A 17,164-nucleotide genomic window follows, 5' to 3' on the forward strand; every position below is an offset into this window, starting at 1 on the left:
ACTTTTATCCTCTCCCCCACCACAGAACTCTCGTTTCAAGGTCATGGACGACCAGTATCGAACCCTGATGCGCATCTCTGTAGCTGACCCCATGGTTCTGTCACTTGTAGTGCCCAGTGCCAAGAGGAGCCCTTACTTCCAAGGCCAGCAGCTGCAACAACTGCTGCAAGCAGGATCGGTGGAGCTGGAGGGCATCATCATGACTCTGGAGAGCGTGCTCTATGGAGTGTGTGCTCACTTCCCCCGCCTCTTCTTCCTTAGTGACAGTGAGCTGGTAGCCCTGCTGGCTGCTCGACTGGAATCATGCGAAGCCCAGCTATGGGTACGACGCTGCTTTCCTCATGTGCATGGTGTGAGGTTCAAGTCTTGCCCAACTGGTGAGAAAAACATGGATGATTGGGAGTCAAGCCCAAACGCACAGACTCAGGTGGAGGCACTTGCAGTGCTAGGGGCGGGTGGGGAGGAGGTGAAGCTGCAGGGTCCCCTTCCTCTGCATCCAGATCTCCCTAAGTGGCTGGCCTCTCTGGAGAAATGTCTGCGCTTGGCACTGGTGCACATGCTGCAGGGCTGTGTGACTGCTCGCCTTGCTCAAGGCCCATCTCTAGGTGAAGCCCTCAAGCAGCTGCCCAAGCAAAACAAGTTGTACCTGCAACTGTATGTCCAGCACTGGATCGATTTAGTCCAGACCTTCCCATGGCAATGTGTGCTGGTGGCAGAGGAGGTGGTATGGCGGGCCGAGATGGAGGAAGCTCTGCTTGAGTGGGGTACCCTGGCCATGGTCTCCGTGCATATGCGCAAGCTTGAGGTACTAGTGAATTTTATGCGGGCCCAGAGGGCTTCCCAAGGTGGACAGTCCCTGCCTTCTGTCCGCCAGACCAGCCTGCTCAGTGCCCTGCTGGTCATGGCAGTGACTCACCGGGATATAGCACAGCTGCTGGAACAGCACCAGGTCAGTGATCTCACAGACTTTCACTGGGTCCGCCAACTCAAGTATCACTTGGGTTCACCTCACATAATCCCCAAAAGCCCCCTACAGAGTCTTAAGACTACTGCATCTTCTGAACACTCTCTGTCACCAGCAGCATGCTGGATAGATGTGCTAGGCAGGTCCTTCCTGTACAATTATGAGTACTTGGGACCTAGACTAGGGCCTCTACCCAGCCTCCTGCCTGAACGGCCAGCACTGGTACTATTATTGGCCCTAGAGGAGGTGGCCTGTGGGACCCTACTGGGTCCTAATGGTGTGGGCAAGAGAGCTATAGTGAATAGCCTGGCACAGGCCCTGGGCCGCCAGCTGGTGATGCTGCCCTGCTCACCTCAGATAGAGGCTCAATGCCTGAGCAACTATCTGAATGGTGCCCTGCAGGGTGGTGCCTGGCTGCTGTTGGAGAAAGTTCAGCAGCTTCCCCCTGGCTTGCTCTCTGCCCTGGGCCAGCGCCTGGGCGAACTACACCGCTTGTATGCCCCACTGTACCAGGAGGCTTCCCGAAACACAAGCACCATAGACCCCACCCAGCCCCAGCTCCTTGGCAGTGGCTTCTTTGAAAAACATCACGTGTCTATGCGCCTTGGCTATGGCTGTCTCCTGGTACTGCGTGCCCTGAGCTCTGCTGTGCCTGCCAACCTGCACCTGCTGCTGCGGCCTGTGGCATTGGCATTGCCTGATCTGCGGCAAGTGGCAGAGCTGACTCTGCTAGGTGCAGGGATGCGGGATGCCTTCCAGATGGCTACCCGCCTATCCAAATTCTTCTCTCTAGAGCATGAGCTGGTGTCTGGGCCCCTGCCCTGCCGCCTGCCACTGCTCAAGCAGATACTGGAAGACACAATACAGACACTAAACGTGACCAAGGAGGAACCGAAGTGCCAGCAGCCTCGCAGCCTAGCTGCCATTGAGGAGGCTGCCCTACTGCATGCCCTACTGCGCTCACCACTGTTTAGCGTTCTCAGTGGTCTCCACCTGCACAACCTCCGAGGGCTGCTGTGTGTGCTTTTCCCTAGCGCCAGCCAAGTGCTGGCAGAAGCTATGAGTTACAAGCTGATGAGGGCACTGGTGGTGGAGGAACTGCAGCAGGTAGGTCTGCATCCCAGCCCTGACATTTTGCGGTCCTTGGAACAGTTGAGCCAGGCCCTGAGCCGGGCCTCAGGCATTCTGCTCCTAGGCCCTGCAGGCAGTGGCAAGACCACTTGTTGGCACAGCTTATTTAAGATCCAGAATCGGCTGGCAGCCATGGAGGACACCTCAACCCAAGGCTGCCAGCCTGTGGAAATTACCCACCTGTACCCCAGTGGCCTCAGCCCCCAGGAGTTCCTGGGATGGCTAGAGGGCTCCTGCTGGCATCATGGCATCTTCCCCAAGGTACTTCGTGCAGCCGGCCAGTGTAACAACATGGGCCAAAAGAGGCAGACAGAGGAATCAATGGGGATCCAACACTGGATAATATGTGATGGAGCCTCCAGTTCTGCTTGGCTAGACTCCATCACTTGCCTCCTGAGTGAGCTGCCGCAGCTTAGTCTCCCCAGTGGACAGCAGATAGCACGACCCCCAGGCACCTTTCTCTTGATGGAGGTGGCTGATGCAACAGGCATGTCCCCCACAGTGGTAGGCTGTTGTGCTGTAGTCTGGTGTGGTGGAGAGCAGACTTGGCAGTGTATACTTAGTGCCCTGATGGCATCCCTTCCCTATGAGTACCGCCTGCAGCACCAGACAGTCGCTGAGCTCAACCACATGGCTGAAGTTCTGGTGCCTGCAACATTCCGATTCCTCGCGCGCCAAGGTGTCAGCTCTCTGCTGCAGGTACACGGGCAGCAAGCTGTTTGTGCAGGTGTGGCAGAAGTTACCAGCATGGCACGCATCTTGCATAGTCTGCTTGACGCCCACCTGCGCCTAAAGGAGGAGAAGGCCCCTGGCCCAGGTGGGAAGATGGAAGGGCTGGCTTGAGAGAGATGGAGCCTTAAGGGTAGCTGGGGTATATGGCTGGAGCCTGGGGCATGTGTTCTTTGGTGGACCTGGGCCAGGAGTGAGAAGTAATAGTGTCAACCTTTTTTCTTTCTTTCACCTTCCACCTTCTTCTACTGGGGCTCCTATCGTGGCCCTGGCAACTTTTGCAGAGGACCTCAGCTGTAGTGATCCTGTGGCCCAAAGCTTCAGGTCTTCAAAAAGCAGCTTTCTAAATCAGTCCCAGGTTGACAGTGACGATGTGCCAAATAAGTGCAGGGAACACTTGCTGGCTGTCAGCAGTTTTCTTTTTGCCTTGATCTGGGGCTTTGGAGCCCACCTTCCCTCCAGGTACCTACCGGGATGGGGGATGGGAAATGCAGAGGGCTGAGATGGACTGGCCCATGGAAGTAAAAACCCACATGACATCACTGTTAGGGTATGGTGGAGTGTGTGAGTGTGTCATAAATGGAAGTGTTGTAACTGTCTGACGCTTTTGCCTGTGTGTCCATCTGAGCAGGTTCTGGCCCGTCTTTGATACCTTCATAAGGGATTCTATTAGTCGCCTCTCCAACTACCCAGAGCCGCCACCCTCAGCCTTGGTGTTTGATCTACATGTAAGCCCTGAAGATGGAACACTGGTCCCCTTCACTGGCCAATACCTGAGCAGCCACATCAAAGGAACTTTGGGCACCTTTCACCCTTCTATCCAGGTATGAGGACAGTAAGGCAAGAGCTAGGGTTAGAACTTCAGGACTTACTTTTGGGGGTAATCCATGTTCGAAGATCAGCTGAGGCCCACTCTAGGACAAGTCCCCTAGACTTTTATTTTCAGCTAGATTACTGTCTTATACTGGAGGTGCTGCACTAAGTCCCACTTCTGTCCTGCAGACTGAGCGGCTCTTGTATGTGGTGGACCTGCTTCTGTCAAGGGGGCAGCCAGTGCTGCTGGCTGGAGAGGCAGCAACAGGGAAGTCAGTCTTTGTGGAGGTGCTGGTAGAGCCACATCACCCTTACATATACAGCCCCATCCACCCTGCCCTCAGTTCCACACACCTCCGTCTCCTGCTGAGCAGAGGAATCCAGGGCCAAACACAAGCCAGCCCACCGCCTGGGCATCACCAGGATTCTAAAGCCTCCCTCCTCTTCTTGCTGGAGGATCTGCACCTGGCCACTTCTGGTGAGGAGTTGGGAGGAGGGAAGGAAGGAGCTACTGTCATCTCTTGAGATTATAAAATCCCTAGCAATATTCACTGATTCTCCAATATATGTCTATAGATCTAACTTTAGTGTTCTGTTCTTAATATCTTCTCATTCTACATATGCTCCCTGAATAATCCCATCCACTCTCGTGGCCTCTTCTCTGCTTTGACTGCTAAATCTCTGTCTCCAATCTCGCCTCTTTTCTAAGCACCAGATCTGTATATCCAGCTGTCTACTGTACGTCTCCGCCTTGTTGTCCTGTTGGTACCACAGATCCAACCCTGAGCTCATCATCTCCCCGCTGCCAAAATCTGCTCCTGTGTGTCCTCTTAGTTTCACCATCCAACCAGTCATGTAAGCCAGAAATCTTGTTGACATCTCTTTCTTCTTCACCAATATCCAGTCACCATGTCTTTTCAATCCTACCTCCTACATATTTCTTGAATCTTTCCACTTATTTCCATGGTTCAGATGATCTTTACTTGGAAATCTGACAAATGCTCTTACAAAGCTTTCTGTGATGAGGCTTTCTTCTGTGTCCTCTTACACTCTCTCTAATTGGGCTCAACAGGTCAGGCTTCCTTTACACCCTGGGATTGCTGTCTTCTCTGCCTTCTTTATGTGGATAAATCCTACATATTCTTTCTAAATTACCTAAGGCAGTAGCTTCTCCAGGAAGCCTGATCCATAGGCTCGGTTAGATATCCATCCTGTGCTCTGTACAATAACCTGTGATAACCATGATTTCATGATTGTATGCTTGCCTGTCTGTCCCTTTCGCCACACTTGGAGATTTATGAGAACAGAGAACAGAAATTTGTCTCATTCATTTTGATAGACCCAATAGGAAGTAAGTGCTCAATAAAAGTTTGTAGAAAACAAGATAACAAAGGAAAGGAGAAAAATCGTGATGAAAGTTTGGGATACTAAAGTGTAAAGTTTCTAAAGTGGTGTGCCTCTAGATGATGACAGCTTCTAAATATGGCCATGGGATTGGGAAGTGAATTTTAGGTAGAGGTTGTTGGAGTCAAGGAAGTCAATGGGCTAAAGCATTGGATAGTCTATCCAGTTAAACAGCGAAGTCTCTTATGAGATGTAGAAAACTTGAACCAGATGTATTAGTACTTAATAATAGCTGGTACAATTTATTGAATATCTACTATGTGCTATATGATATGTCTGTGTCATCTTCAGTGCTCATAAAAGCCAAGTAAGATGGAGAATTTTTGCAATTATTTTAAAGATAAAGAAACAGACACAGAGATTTTATAACTTGCCCAAGATACCCTAGCTATTAAGTGTCAGAACCAAGATTAAAATTCAAGTGTATTTGGTTCCAAAACCTGTAGTTCCTTCCAGCTATATTATTTGGTCTTTGTAGTGAATTTGCACAAAATTAGAGACAATAGAAGGAGTAAAGAGTGGTACAGTCAGATACGTGAAGAGATTTCAGCTGAGAAGAGACTTCAGCAACATTGTAGAGTGAAGAATATTACTACTGGCAGAATGTAAAAGATGTCCTTGAGTGACAACCACCAAAACATCTAGTATAAAATAAAAAATGAATAGACATGCCAACAGAAACCCCCAGAAAATAATGTGACCTGCTGTCAAGAAGAAGCAAGCAATAGAATAGAAACTCACCCTGAGATCTAGCTATATGCTGTCCAAAAGATGCACTTTAAATATTAAACACAGATAGATTAAAAGAAGTTTTGTAATGCAAAATATTTACTGCAGAAATAGTTTGCATAAGGAAGTTGATGTGGCAATATTAGTACCAAAGCACTTTAAGACAAAGGATATTACCAGAGATAGAAAAGGACATCTCATAATTAAAAGATTCAACTCATCAGAAAGACAAAAGTCTTAAATGTGTCCACACCTAAAACAGACATTTAAGTATATGAAAAAAAGCCAATAGAAACAAAAGCGAGACAGTAAATCTGAAAACATAGTAAGAAATTAATATGCTTCTCACAATAACTGGTAAGACAAGGAGCAAGAAAGTATGGACTTTAAAGATCTGAATAACACTAGCAACACACTGACATTTACAGAACATTATACTCACCAACTGCAAAGTGCACCTTCTTTTCAAATGCACATGAAACATTCACCAAGATAGACCATATGCTGGGTTATAAAATAAGTCTCAACAAATTTCAAAGCATTAACATTTTAAATATTTTATCTGACCATAACAATACAAATATTGATAAGATGCCTAGAGAATTTCCAAGTTATTTAAAATTAAAAAACACACTTCTAAATAAATTACATACCAACAAAGAAATTACAAGAGAAATTAGAAAATGTTTTGAACTAAATAATAATGAAAACAAAGCATATAAAAATTTGTAAGATGCAACTAAAGGTTATAGTTCTAAATATCTATCTTAGAAAGAAAAGCTTGGAATCAATGACCTAAATTTTCAGCTTAAGACTCTAGAAAAAGAAGAGTAAGTTATACCCAAAGCATTTAAAAGGAAATCAATAATAAAGATCAGAGCAGAAATCAGTGAAATAGAAAAACATACAAACAATGGAGAATATCAACAAAGCCATATTTTGTTTCTTTGAAAAAGATAAAATTGACAATCACCTGTTAACACAAATCAAGAAATAAAAAGGAAAACATAAATTTTGAATATCAGGAATGAAAGAGTTTTTATTAAAGATATTTAAAAGTATACAAAGGGAACCAGGGCCAGGCAGTGTGGCTCATGCCTGTAATCCCAGCACTTTGGGAGGCTGAGGAGGGCAGATCATGAGGTCAGGAGATTGAGACCATCCTGGCCAACACGGTGAAACCCCGTTTCTACTAAAAATGCAAAAATTAGCTGGGCATGGTGGCATGTGCCTGTAATCCCAGCTACTCGGGAGGCTGAGGCAGGAGAACTGCTTGAACCAGGGAGTTGGAAGTTGCGATGAGCTGAGATCACACCACTGCACTCCAGCCTGGCGACAGAGTGAGACTCCATCTCAAAAAAAAGAGTGGGGGGAGCCATGCATGATGGCATGTACCTGTAATCCCAGCTACTAGGGAGGGAGGCCTACGCAGGAGGATTTCTTGAGGCCAGGGGTTCAAGACCAGCCTGGGCAGCATAGTGGGACCCTCATTTTTAAAAAAAAGAGTTTTAAAAAATGGATAATAAGGGAAAATTATGAAAAACTTTATGCTAATAAATTTAGTAACTTAGATAAAATGGATACATGCTGTATTAGTCTGTTTTCACACTGCAATAAAGAACTCCTTGAAACTGGGTAATTCATAAAGAAAAGAGATTTAGGCCGGGCGTGGTGGCTTACGCCTGTAATCCCAGCACTTTGTGAGGCTGAGGCAGGTTGATCACTTGAGGTCGGGAGTTTGAGACCAGCCTGGCCAACATGATGAAACCCCATCTCTACTAAAAATACAAAAATTAGCTGGGCATGATGGGGGTCACCTGTAATCCCAGCTACTTGGGAGGCTGAGACAGGAGAATCGCTTGAACCTGGGAGGCAGAGGTTGCAGTGAGCCAAGATCGCGCCATTGCATTCCAACCTGGGTGACAAGAGTGAAACTCCATCTCAAAAGAAAAAAAAAAGTAGGTTTAATTGACTCACAGTTCCGCATGAATGGGGAGGCCTCAGGAAACTTAAAATCATGGCAAAAGGCGAAGGGGAAGCAAGGCACGTCTTACATAGCAGTGGGGTGGGGGTGGGGGGATGAGGAGACGTACCATCAGATCTTGTGAGAACTTGCTCACTATCATGAGAACAGCATGGGGGAAACTGGCCGCATGATCCACTCACCTCCCACGAGGTCCCTCCCTCAACATAGGGGGATTACAATTCAAGACAAGATTTGGTTGGGGACACAGAGCCAAACCATATCACATGCCTTACAAAAACATAACTTGTCAAAGCCTGACCAAAAGAAGAAAAATAATAGAAAATGAACAGCCTCATACCTAAGAAAAGTTTGAATGCATAATAATAAATGTTTCCAGTCCCAGATGGTTATACAGTTGAATTATATCAAGTATTTAGAAAAGGAAGTACAACTTACACATACTTTTTCAGAAAACGGAGAATACTAAGCCATGACGAAGACATTTCAAGAAAAGAAATAAACTGTTATCTTTCATAAACCTAAATGCAAAAATAAATCCTCACTGAAATATTATTAAATAAAATTCAGCAACATACAAAAATAATAGCATCTTAAGACCAAATGGAGTCTATCCTGGGAAGGCAAAGCTGACTAAACATTGAAAAATCAATCAGTGTAACTCACATTAACAGAATAAAGGAGCAAATGAGTAAGTAATGTTAGTAGATAAAAATCACTTGACAAAATTCCAACACTATTCCATAACTCCCAGGATATTAGGAATAGAAGATAACTTTCTCAATTTGATGAAGACCGTCTATTATACTTACAGCTAAATACATACTTAATGGTTAAATATTGAATACTCTCCCCCTAAAATCAGTTAAAAGGCAAGAACATACTCACTGATTCTATTCAATATTTTACTGGAGACCACATCGATGCAATTAAGAAAAATAAATAAAAGCTTTTAAAATTAGAAAAGACAAGTTAAAACTGTCTGTATTGGCATATAATATGATTGTCTACATAGAGACCCCAAAGAAATATTTGTCTAAAACCCCATAAAACTACTACAATAAATAAGTCATCAGGGTCACAGGATACAGAACCAATCCATTGAAATCGTTTGTATTTCTATATCCTAGTAACAAACCATTGGAAATTGAAATTTTAAAATATTACTTAAAAGTCATTTAAAGGCCGAACGCGATGGCTCAAGCCTGTAATCCCCAGCACTTTGGGAGGCTGAGACGGGCGGATCACGAGGTCAGGAGATCAGGACCATCCTGGCTAACACGGTGAAACCCCGTCTCTACTAAAAATACAAAAAACTAGCCGTAGCCGGGCGAGGTGGCGGCACCTGTAGTCCCAGCTACTCGGGAGGCTGAGGCAGGAGAATGGCATGAACTCAGGAGGTGGAGCTTGCAGTGAGCTGAGATCTGGCCACTGCACTCCAGCCTGGGTGACAGAGCGAGACTCCGTCTCAAAAAAAAAAAAAAAAAAAAAAAAAAAAAAAAAAAAAAAGTCATTTAAAAGGATAAAATACTTAGGAATAAATTTAATGAAAAGCATTCAAGATCTGGACACTGAAAATGACTAAATATTGCTGAGATAGAGGAAACTTAAATAAATGGAAAAATTTATGATGTTCATGGATCAGAAGAGTCAGTATCAATAAGGTCCTCGTTCTCCCCCAAATGATCTATAGATTCAATGCAATGCCAAGCTAAATCTTAACAGATTTTTTTGGTAAGTTGACAGACTTATTCTGAAACTTATATGGTAATGCAAAAGATCTAGAAGAGCCAAGCAACTTTGAAAAAGAATGAAGTTGGGGCACCTACACTAGTGATGTTAAAACTGGCTCTACAGTTGTAATGAAGAGAGTGTGGTATTGGTATAAGGATATACATATAGACTAATGGAATAGAACAGAAAATCTGATAAGTAGTCATATATGGCCAGTTGATTTTTAATAAATGTGCCACGATAATTCAATGGGGGGAAAGGATAGCCTTTTCAAAGAATGGTACTGGAACATCTGGATATATGCATGGAAAAAAATGAACCATGTATTCTACCTCAAAATATAGATAAAAATAAATTATAGATGGATCACAGACCTAAATGTAAAAGCTAAAACTATAAAATTTTTAGAAAAAAAGTGGAGAAAAATCTGTGTGACCTTGGTTAGGCAATGATTTCTTAGGGCACAAAACCTAAATTTTATCAAAATTGAAAACCTATGTCCTTCAAAAGACACTCTTACGAAAATGAAAAAATAAGCTATTGACAGAGAAAACACTCATGATACATGTATCTGACAAAGGACTTGAACTCAAAATACATAAAAACTCTTACAACTCAATAAGAAAACAAACATCATCCAGTGTTTTAAATGGACAAAAGACTTAAACAGACAACACTTCACAAAAGATGTATGAGTGGCCAATAGTATACGAAAAGATGCTTGATACTATCAGGCATCAGTGAACTGCAAATTTAAACCACCATGTGATAATTAAGAAGACTGACAATAACAAGTGTTTTCAAAGATGTAGAGCAACTGAAACTCTCTCACTTTGATGGTGAGAATGTAAAATGGTACATCCACTATAAAAAAAATGCCAGTTTCTTAGTAAATTAAATGTTACTTAACATATGACCCAGCAATTCCACTCTTAGGTATTCACCCAAGTAAAATGAGAACCACATATCCTCAAACTTAGTATACATGAACGTTCACAGTAGCATTGTTCTGTATAATGGTAAATCCACATATACACCCAAATGGCTCCAGGTGGTGGCAAGAGATAAGAATTTAGAGGCACCTCTCTCCCACCTAGCCGACTAGTTCCCTGCTTTCCCCCCTTTCCTTTAAAAACAGGCATTTGCCTGAAAACTTAAAATGACCCACACCCTATTTCCTTATATATACTGCCAGTCCCTCCCTCCATTCCTCCTTTCCTCCCGCATTCTCTCTGTCTCTCTCTCTCTCTCTCTCTCTCTCTGACTCTTCATTGCTGCCTCAGGTGACATGAGGATGGAAGACTGACCTCCTGGCTCATTATGCCCTCCTTGCACAGGATTAAGTAAAAATCTTTGAACTTGTTTCCTGTTGTTGCGGTGTATTGAATTTGTCCTTCTATCTAAAGAATCAGAGCAAGCTTTCTGTGTGAAGGACTCTCTGGTCACAGGTCAGACAACTAGGCATTAGGCAGTCCATCAGATAAAAGAAGTATCCTGTGAAAGGCACACTGTAAACCCCCACACTCAGCTCCCCTTTATTTCCTGTTAGGGCAGGGTTGTTGGCTGCTCTGGTACTAGAACACCAGTTTAACTGGGGGCTCTCAGAAAAATACTACTCAGGAATAAAATGGAACAAACTACGGAAACACTCAAAAATGTGGATGAGTCTCAGAAACCTGCTGAGTAAAAGAAGATAGACATGATCAAGTATATACTGTATGATTCTATTTATTTGAGGTTCTAGAACAGACAAAGCTAACCTATAGTGATGGAAATCAGATCAAATAACAATGCCTGTGATGGTGGTGGCAGGGGGATTGATTGACTAAAGGAGCATGAGGAACTTTCTAGGGTGATGAAAATGTTCTAAATATCATTGGGGTGGTGATGACACAGGTGTGTGCATTAGTCAAAACTTGCTGAACTGTACACTTAAAATGTATACATTTTGTTGTATGTAAATCGTGTCTTAATAAAGTTTGTTTTTAAAATTTATTATTATTATTTTTTAGAGACAAGGTCTCACTCTGCCACTCAGGCTGGACAGTGCGATCAGAGCTCTCTCAAGCTCTTGTGCTCAAGTGATCCTCCAGCCTTAGCCTCCCAAGTAGACAGGTCTACAACACACGCCACCAGGCCCAGCTATTTTATTTTTCATTTTTTGTAGAGACAAGGTCTTGCTATGTTACCCAGGCTGGTCTTGAACTCCTGGCCTCAAGAAATCTTTCCATCTCTGCTTCCAAAAGTGTTAAGATTACAGGGGTGAGCCACCACACCCCAGCCTAAATTTGATTTTTTTGTGTGTACATGTGATATAACTCTATTCTCTTTGAGTGAAATGATTGCGCTTTCCCCCTAATTGTGGTCAGATCTGGTTTCTATCCTTCTCAGCTTCCAAATAGGATAGGGAGCTAGGATCTAGGGAGAAGGAGAAGAGATAGGAACTAGGGAGAAGGGAGAAGAAATTCCTCAATTTTAGGGAGAATGTGGGGGAGGGAGAATAGCTTACTCAAATGTGATCGAGTCTCAACATGTCAGATTCACAAAATTCCTTTAGAACCATGTGTGGCAGGAATAGAAGGAACAGACTGATACTCTCATGTGGACTTTTACATGTCCTCATTATTATTCCTCATGTCCCATAGACCCAGAGAAGAGCTGCCAGCCAGTGTTGGAGACTCTGCGCCAGGCCATGGATGGCACTGTGTATGCCCACAGCACCTTGGAACTGCAGACACTGCAGCCTACAGTCAATTTCCTTGCCACTGTCACAGTCCCAGGCTACTGTGAGCGCCCACTGTGTCCACGCCTCTTCCGACTCTTCACAGTCCTGGCCCTGGAAAGCATGACCCAGGCCACCCTGCTGGACAGACATGTGCCTATTATTCAGGCTTGGCTTGAGCGTTTCCCTTCTGTGGAGCGGGAGTGTGCTCTGGCACGAGCCCTAGTTAGGGCCTCAGTAGAGGCTTGGGAGGCTGTGTGCAATTGCTTCATGCCTTCACCCCTCCACCCACACTACCACTTCTCCCTACACTCTGTGAGCCACTTACTGAGCAACCTGCAGCTGCTGCCTAATAGAACAGGCTCCCGAGGCTTTGTGGACTATCCCAACCACCAGGAGCACTTGCGCCGGGTGTCAGGCCTGCGTGGCACTCGTCTGACCATTATGATGGCCACACGCAACGTGGTGCGTCTTTGGTTGCATGAGGCACAGAGAACCTTTTGTGACCGGCTGGACAGCCCTAGGGAACGCTCCTATTGTGCCAAGCTGCTCCTAGTAGTAGCTCAGAGTGTCTTCTGCTGTGGTCCAGGGCCCCAGAACCTGGGCAAGGACCATGAGGAGGATGAGGAGGAGGAGGAGAGGGTACCCGAAGTAGAATCTGAAGGGGAGTTGGCCCAGTGGGAGGACTTCAGCAACAGCAACAGTGAAACAGAGGAGGAAGAGGAGCCTTATGGACTTCAGGTCGCCACAAGCTCAAATTCCAGTGACCCAAGTCTAACACCATCTATAGGACCAGTAAGCAGAGGGATGAGGGAAAGCATAAGTCACAAGATAAGGCAAGAGAAAGGCACAAGGGCGTCCAACTATAGGCTCCAGGTAAGGAGATCATTCAAGACTCGGTGGCAGAAGGCACCCCAGATGGACCTGGTCTCACCCCTGTTATTACCAGTGCTACTACTACATCCCCAGGAAAAGCCCTCAGACGTGGTCTTCAGTCAGGAGCTGACACTGGGGCCTAACTCTGAAACCCCCAACTTGTACCTGGAACGGCAGTGGGAGAAGCTAGAGGAGCAGCTGGCCACCTCAGCTGCTCAACTGAAGCTGAGCTCCCACCTTGCCCAGTGTCATTCCATGGCACAGCATGTGGCCCGCCTGGTCCGGGTGTTGGCCAGGCCCCGGCAGCATGGCCTGCTGCTTTCGGGGGCTCTGGGTACTGGGCGCCACACTGCCATCACTCTGGCTTCTAGTATATGTCAGGCCCATTTCTTTCATCTACCATCTGGGTCAGAGGAGGCCATTCTCCAATGTCTACGAGATGCCAGCTGGCATGCTGGCTTGTTAAGCCAGCCAGTGGCTCTATTGGTACCCAGTGGTGTGGATCTCACTACACTTCATCGCCTCCTGGCCCTGGCAACCTCAGGCAGTTTCCCTGGCGAGTACACAGAAGCAGATTTGGACCGCATTGAAGAACACTTCCCCAGGGAGAACCTTGGTGTCAAACAGAACATCAAGAAGGAAATGGTGTTGCAGAGGTGAGGCCAAGAACCCCATACCCGAGTCTGCTCTGCTTTTACTCTGTCTTGGCCAAAAGGAATTCTGTGGGCTGCCATGAGGGCTGAGAGATTGGGGCTAAGTGGTCTGGTTGGGACTAGGGCCAAGAGGGGCAAGCAAAGGTAAAGGGGAGGACATTAGCTGAGCCCTGGCCCATAGGTTCCACCAGCAAGTGTGCAGCCACCTTCACCTGTTCTTCCTGATTGGAGATAAACAGGCCCACAAGCAGCTGCCCTCCACCCTTTTCCTGAGGCTCCTTCAACTGGCCACTGCCAGCATTGACCGCTATGAACCCTGGGACCAAGCTGCCCTGGTCAAAGTGGCCCAGCATCACCTGGAGGGTGCTCGGAGTCTACCCCTTGATGATGGTGAGCCCTTTTTACTTGTCCTTACCACTCATCTTTACCAGGCTCTAATGAGGGTTATTACCTAGATCAATCTCTCTCTCCCTCTAGAGCCTACAGAGCCCCCTTCACATTTCCTACCCTTCTTCTTGAGTTAGGAGAGGATCCCTTTCCTTTCCTGTTTTCCTACAAGCTCACGAAGTGAGGCTAAAGCCATGCCCATTGCAGGCTCCTGGAAGTACCCAGACCTCCAGGCCTCAATTCCCAGTGTGGCCAAAGCCATGGCTCTTATCCACCTTTCGGCCACCCACTACCATGAGCACCTGTGCCCTGCATTGCCACTCGTCACCCCTAAGACCTTCCTAGACTTCCTGGACACTTTCCTGATGCTGCAGCAACAGACAATCCTGAAGATTAAGAACAAGGCCCAGCGGTGAGTGGTCCTGTCCCCTGCAATGGAGCTCCTTCTGCTCCTTTGGGTTTCCTCACCAGCACATTGTATTTCCAGGGTCCAGAATGCCTTGGAGAATCTGAGAATGCTGATTAAGGAGCATGGTACCCATGCCAATCTGATCTCTGACTTGGAACAGCAGCTGAAAGCCTCCAGCAAAGTAAGGAGACGATTTTGAGGCTTCCATTATGGTGTCAAAGCAGAAGCCCAAAAGGGGACTTGAAAGGAAGCAACCAGAATGAACCTTAGTTCTTGTCCCCCTAAGCTTCCCCTTCCCCTAGGAAATCTCTCTAATCTCTGCTGCCTCCTCCTTTACAGCTTAGGTTCAAAAGTTTCCCATGACACAGCTAAGATCAGATTGATTCTTCATAACGTGTGAAATCCAAGCATCTGCTTCTGGTTGCCCCTAGTACCTTGATCATGAGAAGTTCAGTATGCTTTAGATTCCCATGGGGGTTGGGGCAGGGATTACATCTCGGTCACCACTCACTCACCTCTTAGAATTATCCTCTTTTTCCGTAGCACTTTGTCCCTATACCCTTTCTTCCACAAAAGCACCAAACAAACAAAACTGTTGTGTACAGTGAGGACATGTAGATGGGTGATGGCAGCAGGGAGAAATTTATGCTATAGCATAGAACCACAAGTAGATTTATAATGGTATACTAGACAAGAGTGTCCTGAATTTTCTTATTCACCCTCCTCTACCAGGCATTTTCCAGTGACCAACTTTTCCTTTCCTCTCTCATCTCTCTAATACCTGCTCTACAATGTTTCTGAGCCATCCCATTTTTCCTTTAGCACACTCTTCTAGTTGAAACCTCAAAACCTTTTGCTGTCCTCCACTCCTATTCAACATAGTGTCGGAAGTTCTGGCTAGGGCAATCAGGCAAGAGAAATAAATAAAGGGTATTCAGTTAGGAAAAGAAGAAGTCAAATTGTCCCTGTTTGCAGATGACATGATTGTATATTTAGAAAACCCCGTTGTCTCAGCCCAAAATCTCCTTAACCTGATAAGCAACTTCAGCAAAGTCTCAGGATACAAAATTAATGTCCAAAAATCACAAGCATTCTTATACACCAGTAACAGACAAGCAGAGAGCCAAATCAGGAATGAACTTCCATTCACAATTGCTTCAAAGAGAATAAAATACCTAGGAATCCAACTTACAAGAGATGTAAAGGACCTCTTCAAGGAGAACTACAAACCACTGCTCAGTGAAATCAAATAGGACACAAACAAATGGAAGAACATACCATGCTCATGGATAGGAAGAATCAATATCGTGAAAATGGCCATACTGCCCAAGGTTATTTATAGATTCAATGCCATCCCCATCAAGCCACCAATGAGTTTCTTCACAGAATTGGAAAAAACTGCTTTAAAGTCCATATGGAACCAAACAAGAGCCCGCATTGCCAAGACAATCCTAAGTCAAAAGGACAAAGCTGGAGGCATCACGCTACCTGACTTCAAACTATACTACAAGGCTACAGTAACCAAAACAGCATGGTACTGGTACCAAAACAGAGATATAGACCAATGGAACAGAACAGAGTCCTCAGAAATAATACCACACATCTACAGCCATCTGATCTTTGACAAACCTGAGAGAAACAAGAAATGGGGAAAGGATTCCCTATTTAATAAATGGTGCTGGGAAAATTGGCTAGCCAAAGTAGAAAGCTGAAACTGGATCCTTTCCTTACTCCTTATATGAAGATTAATTCAAGATGGATTAGAGACTTAAATGTTAGACCTAATACCATAAAAACCCTAGAAGAAAATCTAGGTAGTACCATTCAAGACATAGGCATGGGCAAGGATTTCATGTCTAAAACACCAAAAGCAACGGCAACAAAAGCCAAAATTGACAAATGGGATCTCATTAAAGAGCTTCTGCACAGCAAAAGAAACTACCATCAGAATGAACAGGCAACCTACAGAATGGGAGAAAATTTTTGCAATCTACTCATCTGACAAAGGGCTAATATCCAGAATCTACAAAGAACTCAAACAAATATACAAGAAAAAAACAAACAACCCCATCAAAAAGTGGGCAAAGGATATGAACAGACATTTCTCAAAAGAAGACATTCATACAGCCAACAGACACATGAAAAAATGCTCATCATCACTCGCCATCAGAGAAATGCAAATCAAAACCACAATGAGATACCATCTCACACCAGTTAGAATGGCAATCATTAAGAAGTCAGGAAACAACAGGTGTTGGAGAGGATGTGGAGAAATAGGAACACTTACACTGTTGGTGGGATTGTAAAGTAGTTCAACCATTATGGAAAACAGTATGGCAATTCCTCAAGGATCTAGAACTAGATGTACCATATGACCCAGCCATTCCACTACTGGGTATATACCCCAAGGATTATAAATTATTCTACTACAAAGACACATGCACACGTATGTTTATTGCAGCACTATTCACAATAGCAAAGACTTGGAATCAACCCAAATGTCCATCTGTGACAGACTGGATTAAGAAAATGTGGCACATATACACCATGGAATACTATGCAGCCATAAAAAAGGATGAGTTTGCGTCCTTTGTAGAGACATGGATGCAGCTGGAAACCATCATTCTTA

At 45.1% G+C, this 17,164-nt stretch overlaps 1 protein-coding gene across 1 annotated transcript in view; it reads left to right on the forward strand.

The window, feature by feature from the left end:
* Window positions 1–17,164, forward strand: part of DNHD1 (dynein heavy chain domain 1) — a 76,954-nt gene that overhangs the window by 47,617 nt on the left and 12,173 nt on the right. Inside the window, exons 22-29 of the mRNA XM_030918015.1 lie at window positions 26–2,912; window positions 3,109–3,286; window positions 3,456–3,648; window positions 3,827–4,115; window positions 12,134–13,742; window positions 13,921–14,129; window positions 14,334–14,538; window positions 14,614–14,716. Of these exons, the coding sequence (XP_030773875.1) occupies window positions 26–2,912; window positions 3,109–3,286; window positions 3,456–3,648; window positions 3,827–4,115; window positions 12,134–13,742; window positions 13,921–14,129; window positions 14,334–14,538; window positions 14,614–14,716 (5,673 nt within the window). The remainder of the gene's footprint in view (window positions 1–25; window positions 2,913–3,108; window positions 3,287–3,455; window positions 3,649–3,826; window positions 4,116–12,133; window positions 13,743–13,920; window positions 14,130–14,333; window positions 14,539–14,613; window positions 14,717–17,164) is intronic.

Source organism: Rhinopithecus roxellana, chromosome 15, assembly GCF_007565055.1.
Source record: "Rhinopithecus roxellana isolate Shanxi Qingling chromosome 15, ASM756505v1, whole genome shotgun sequence".
Lineage (NCBI taxonomy): Eukaryota > Metazoa > Chordata > Mammalia > Primates > Cercopithecidae > Rhinopithecus > Rhinopithecus roxellana.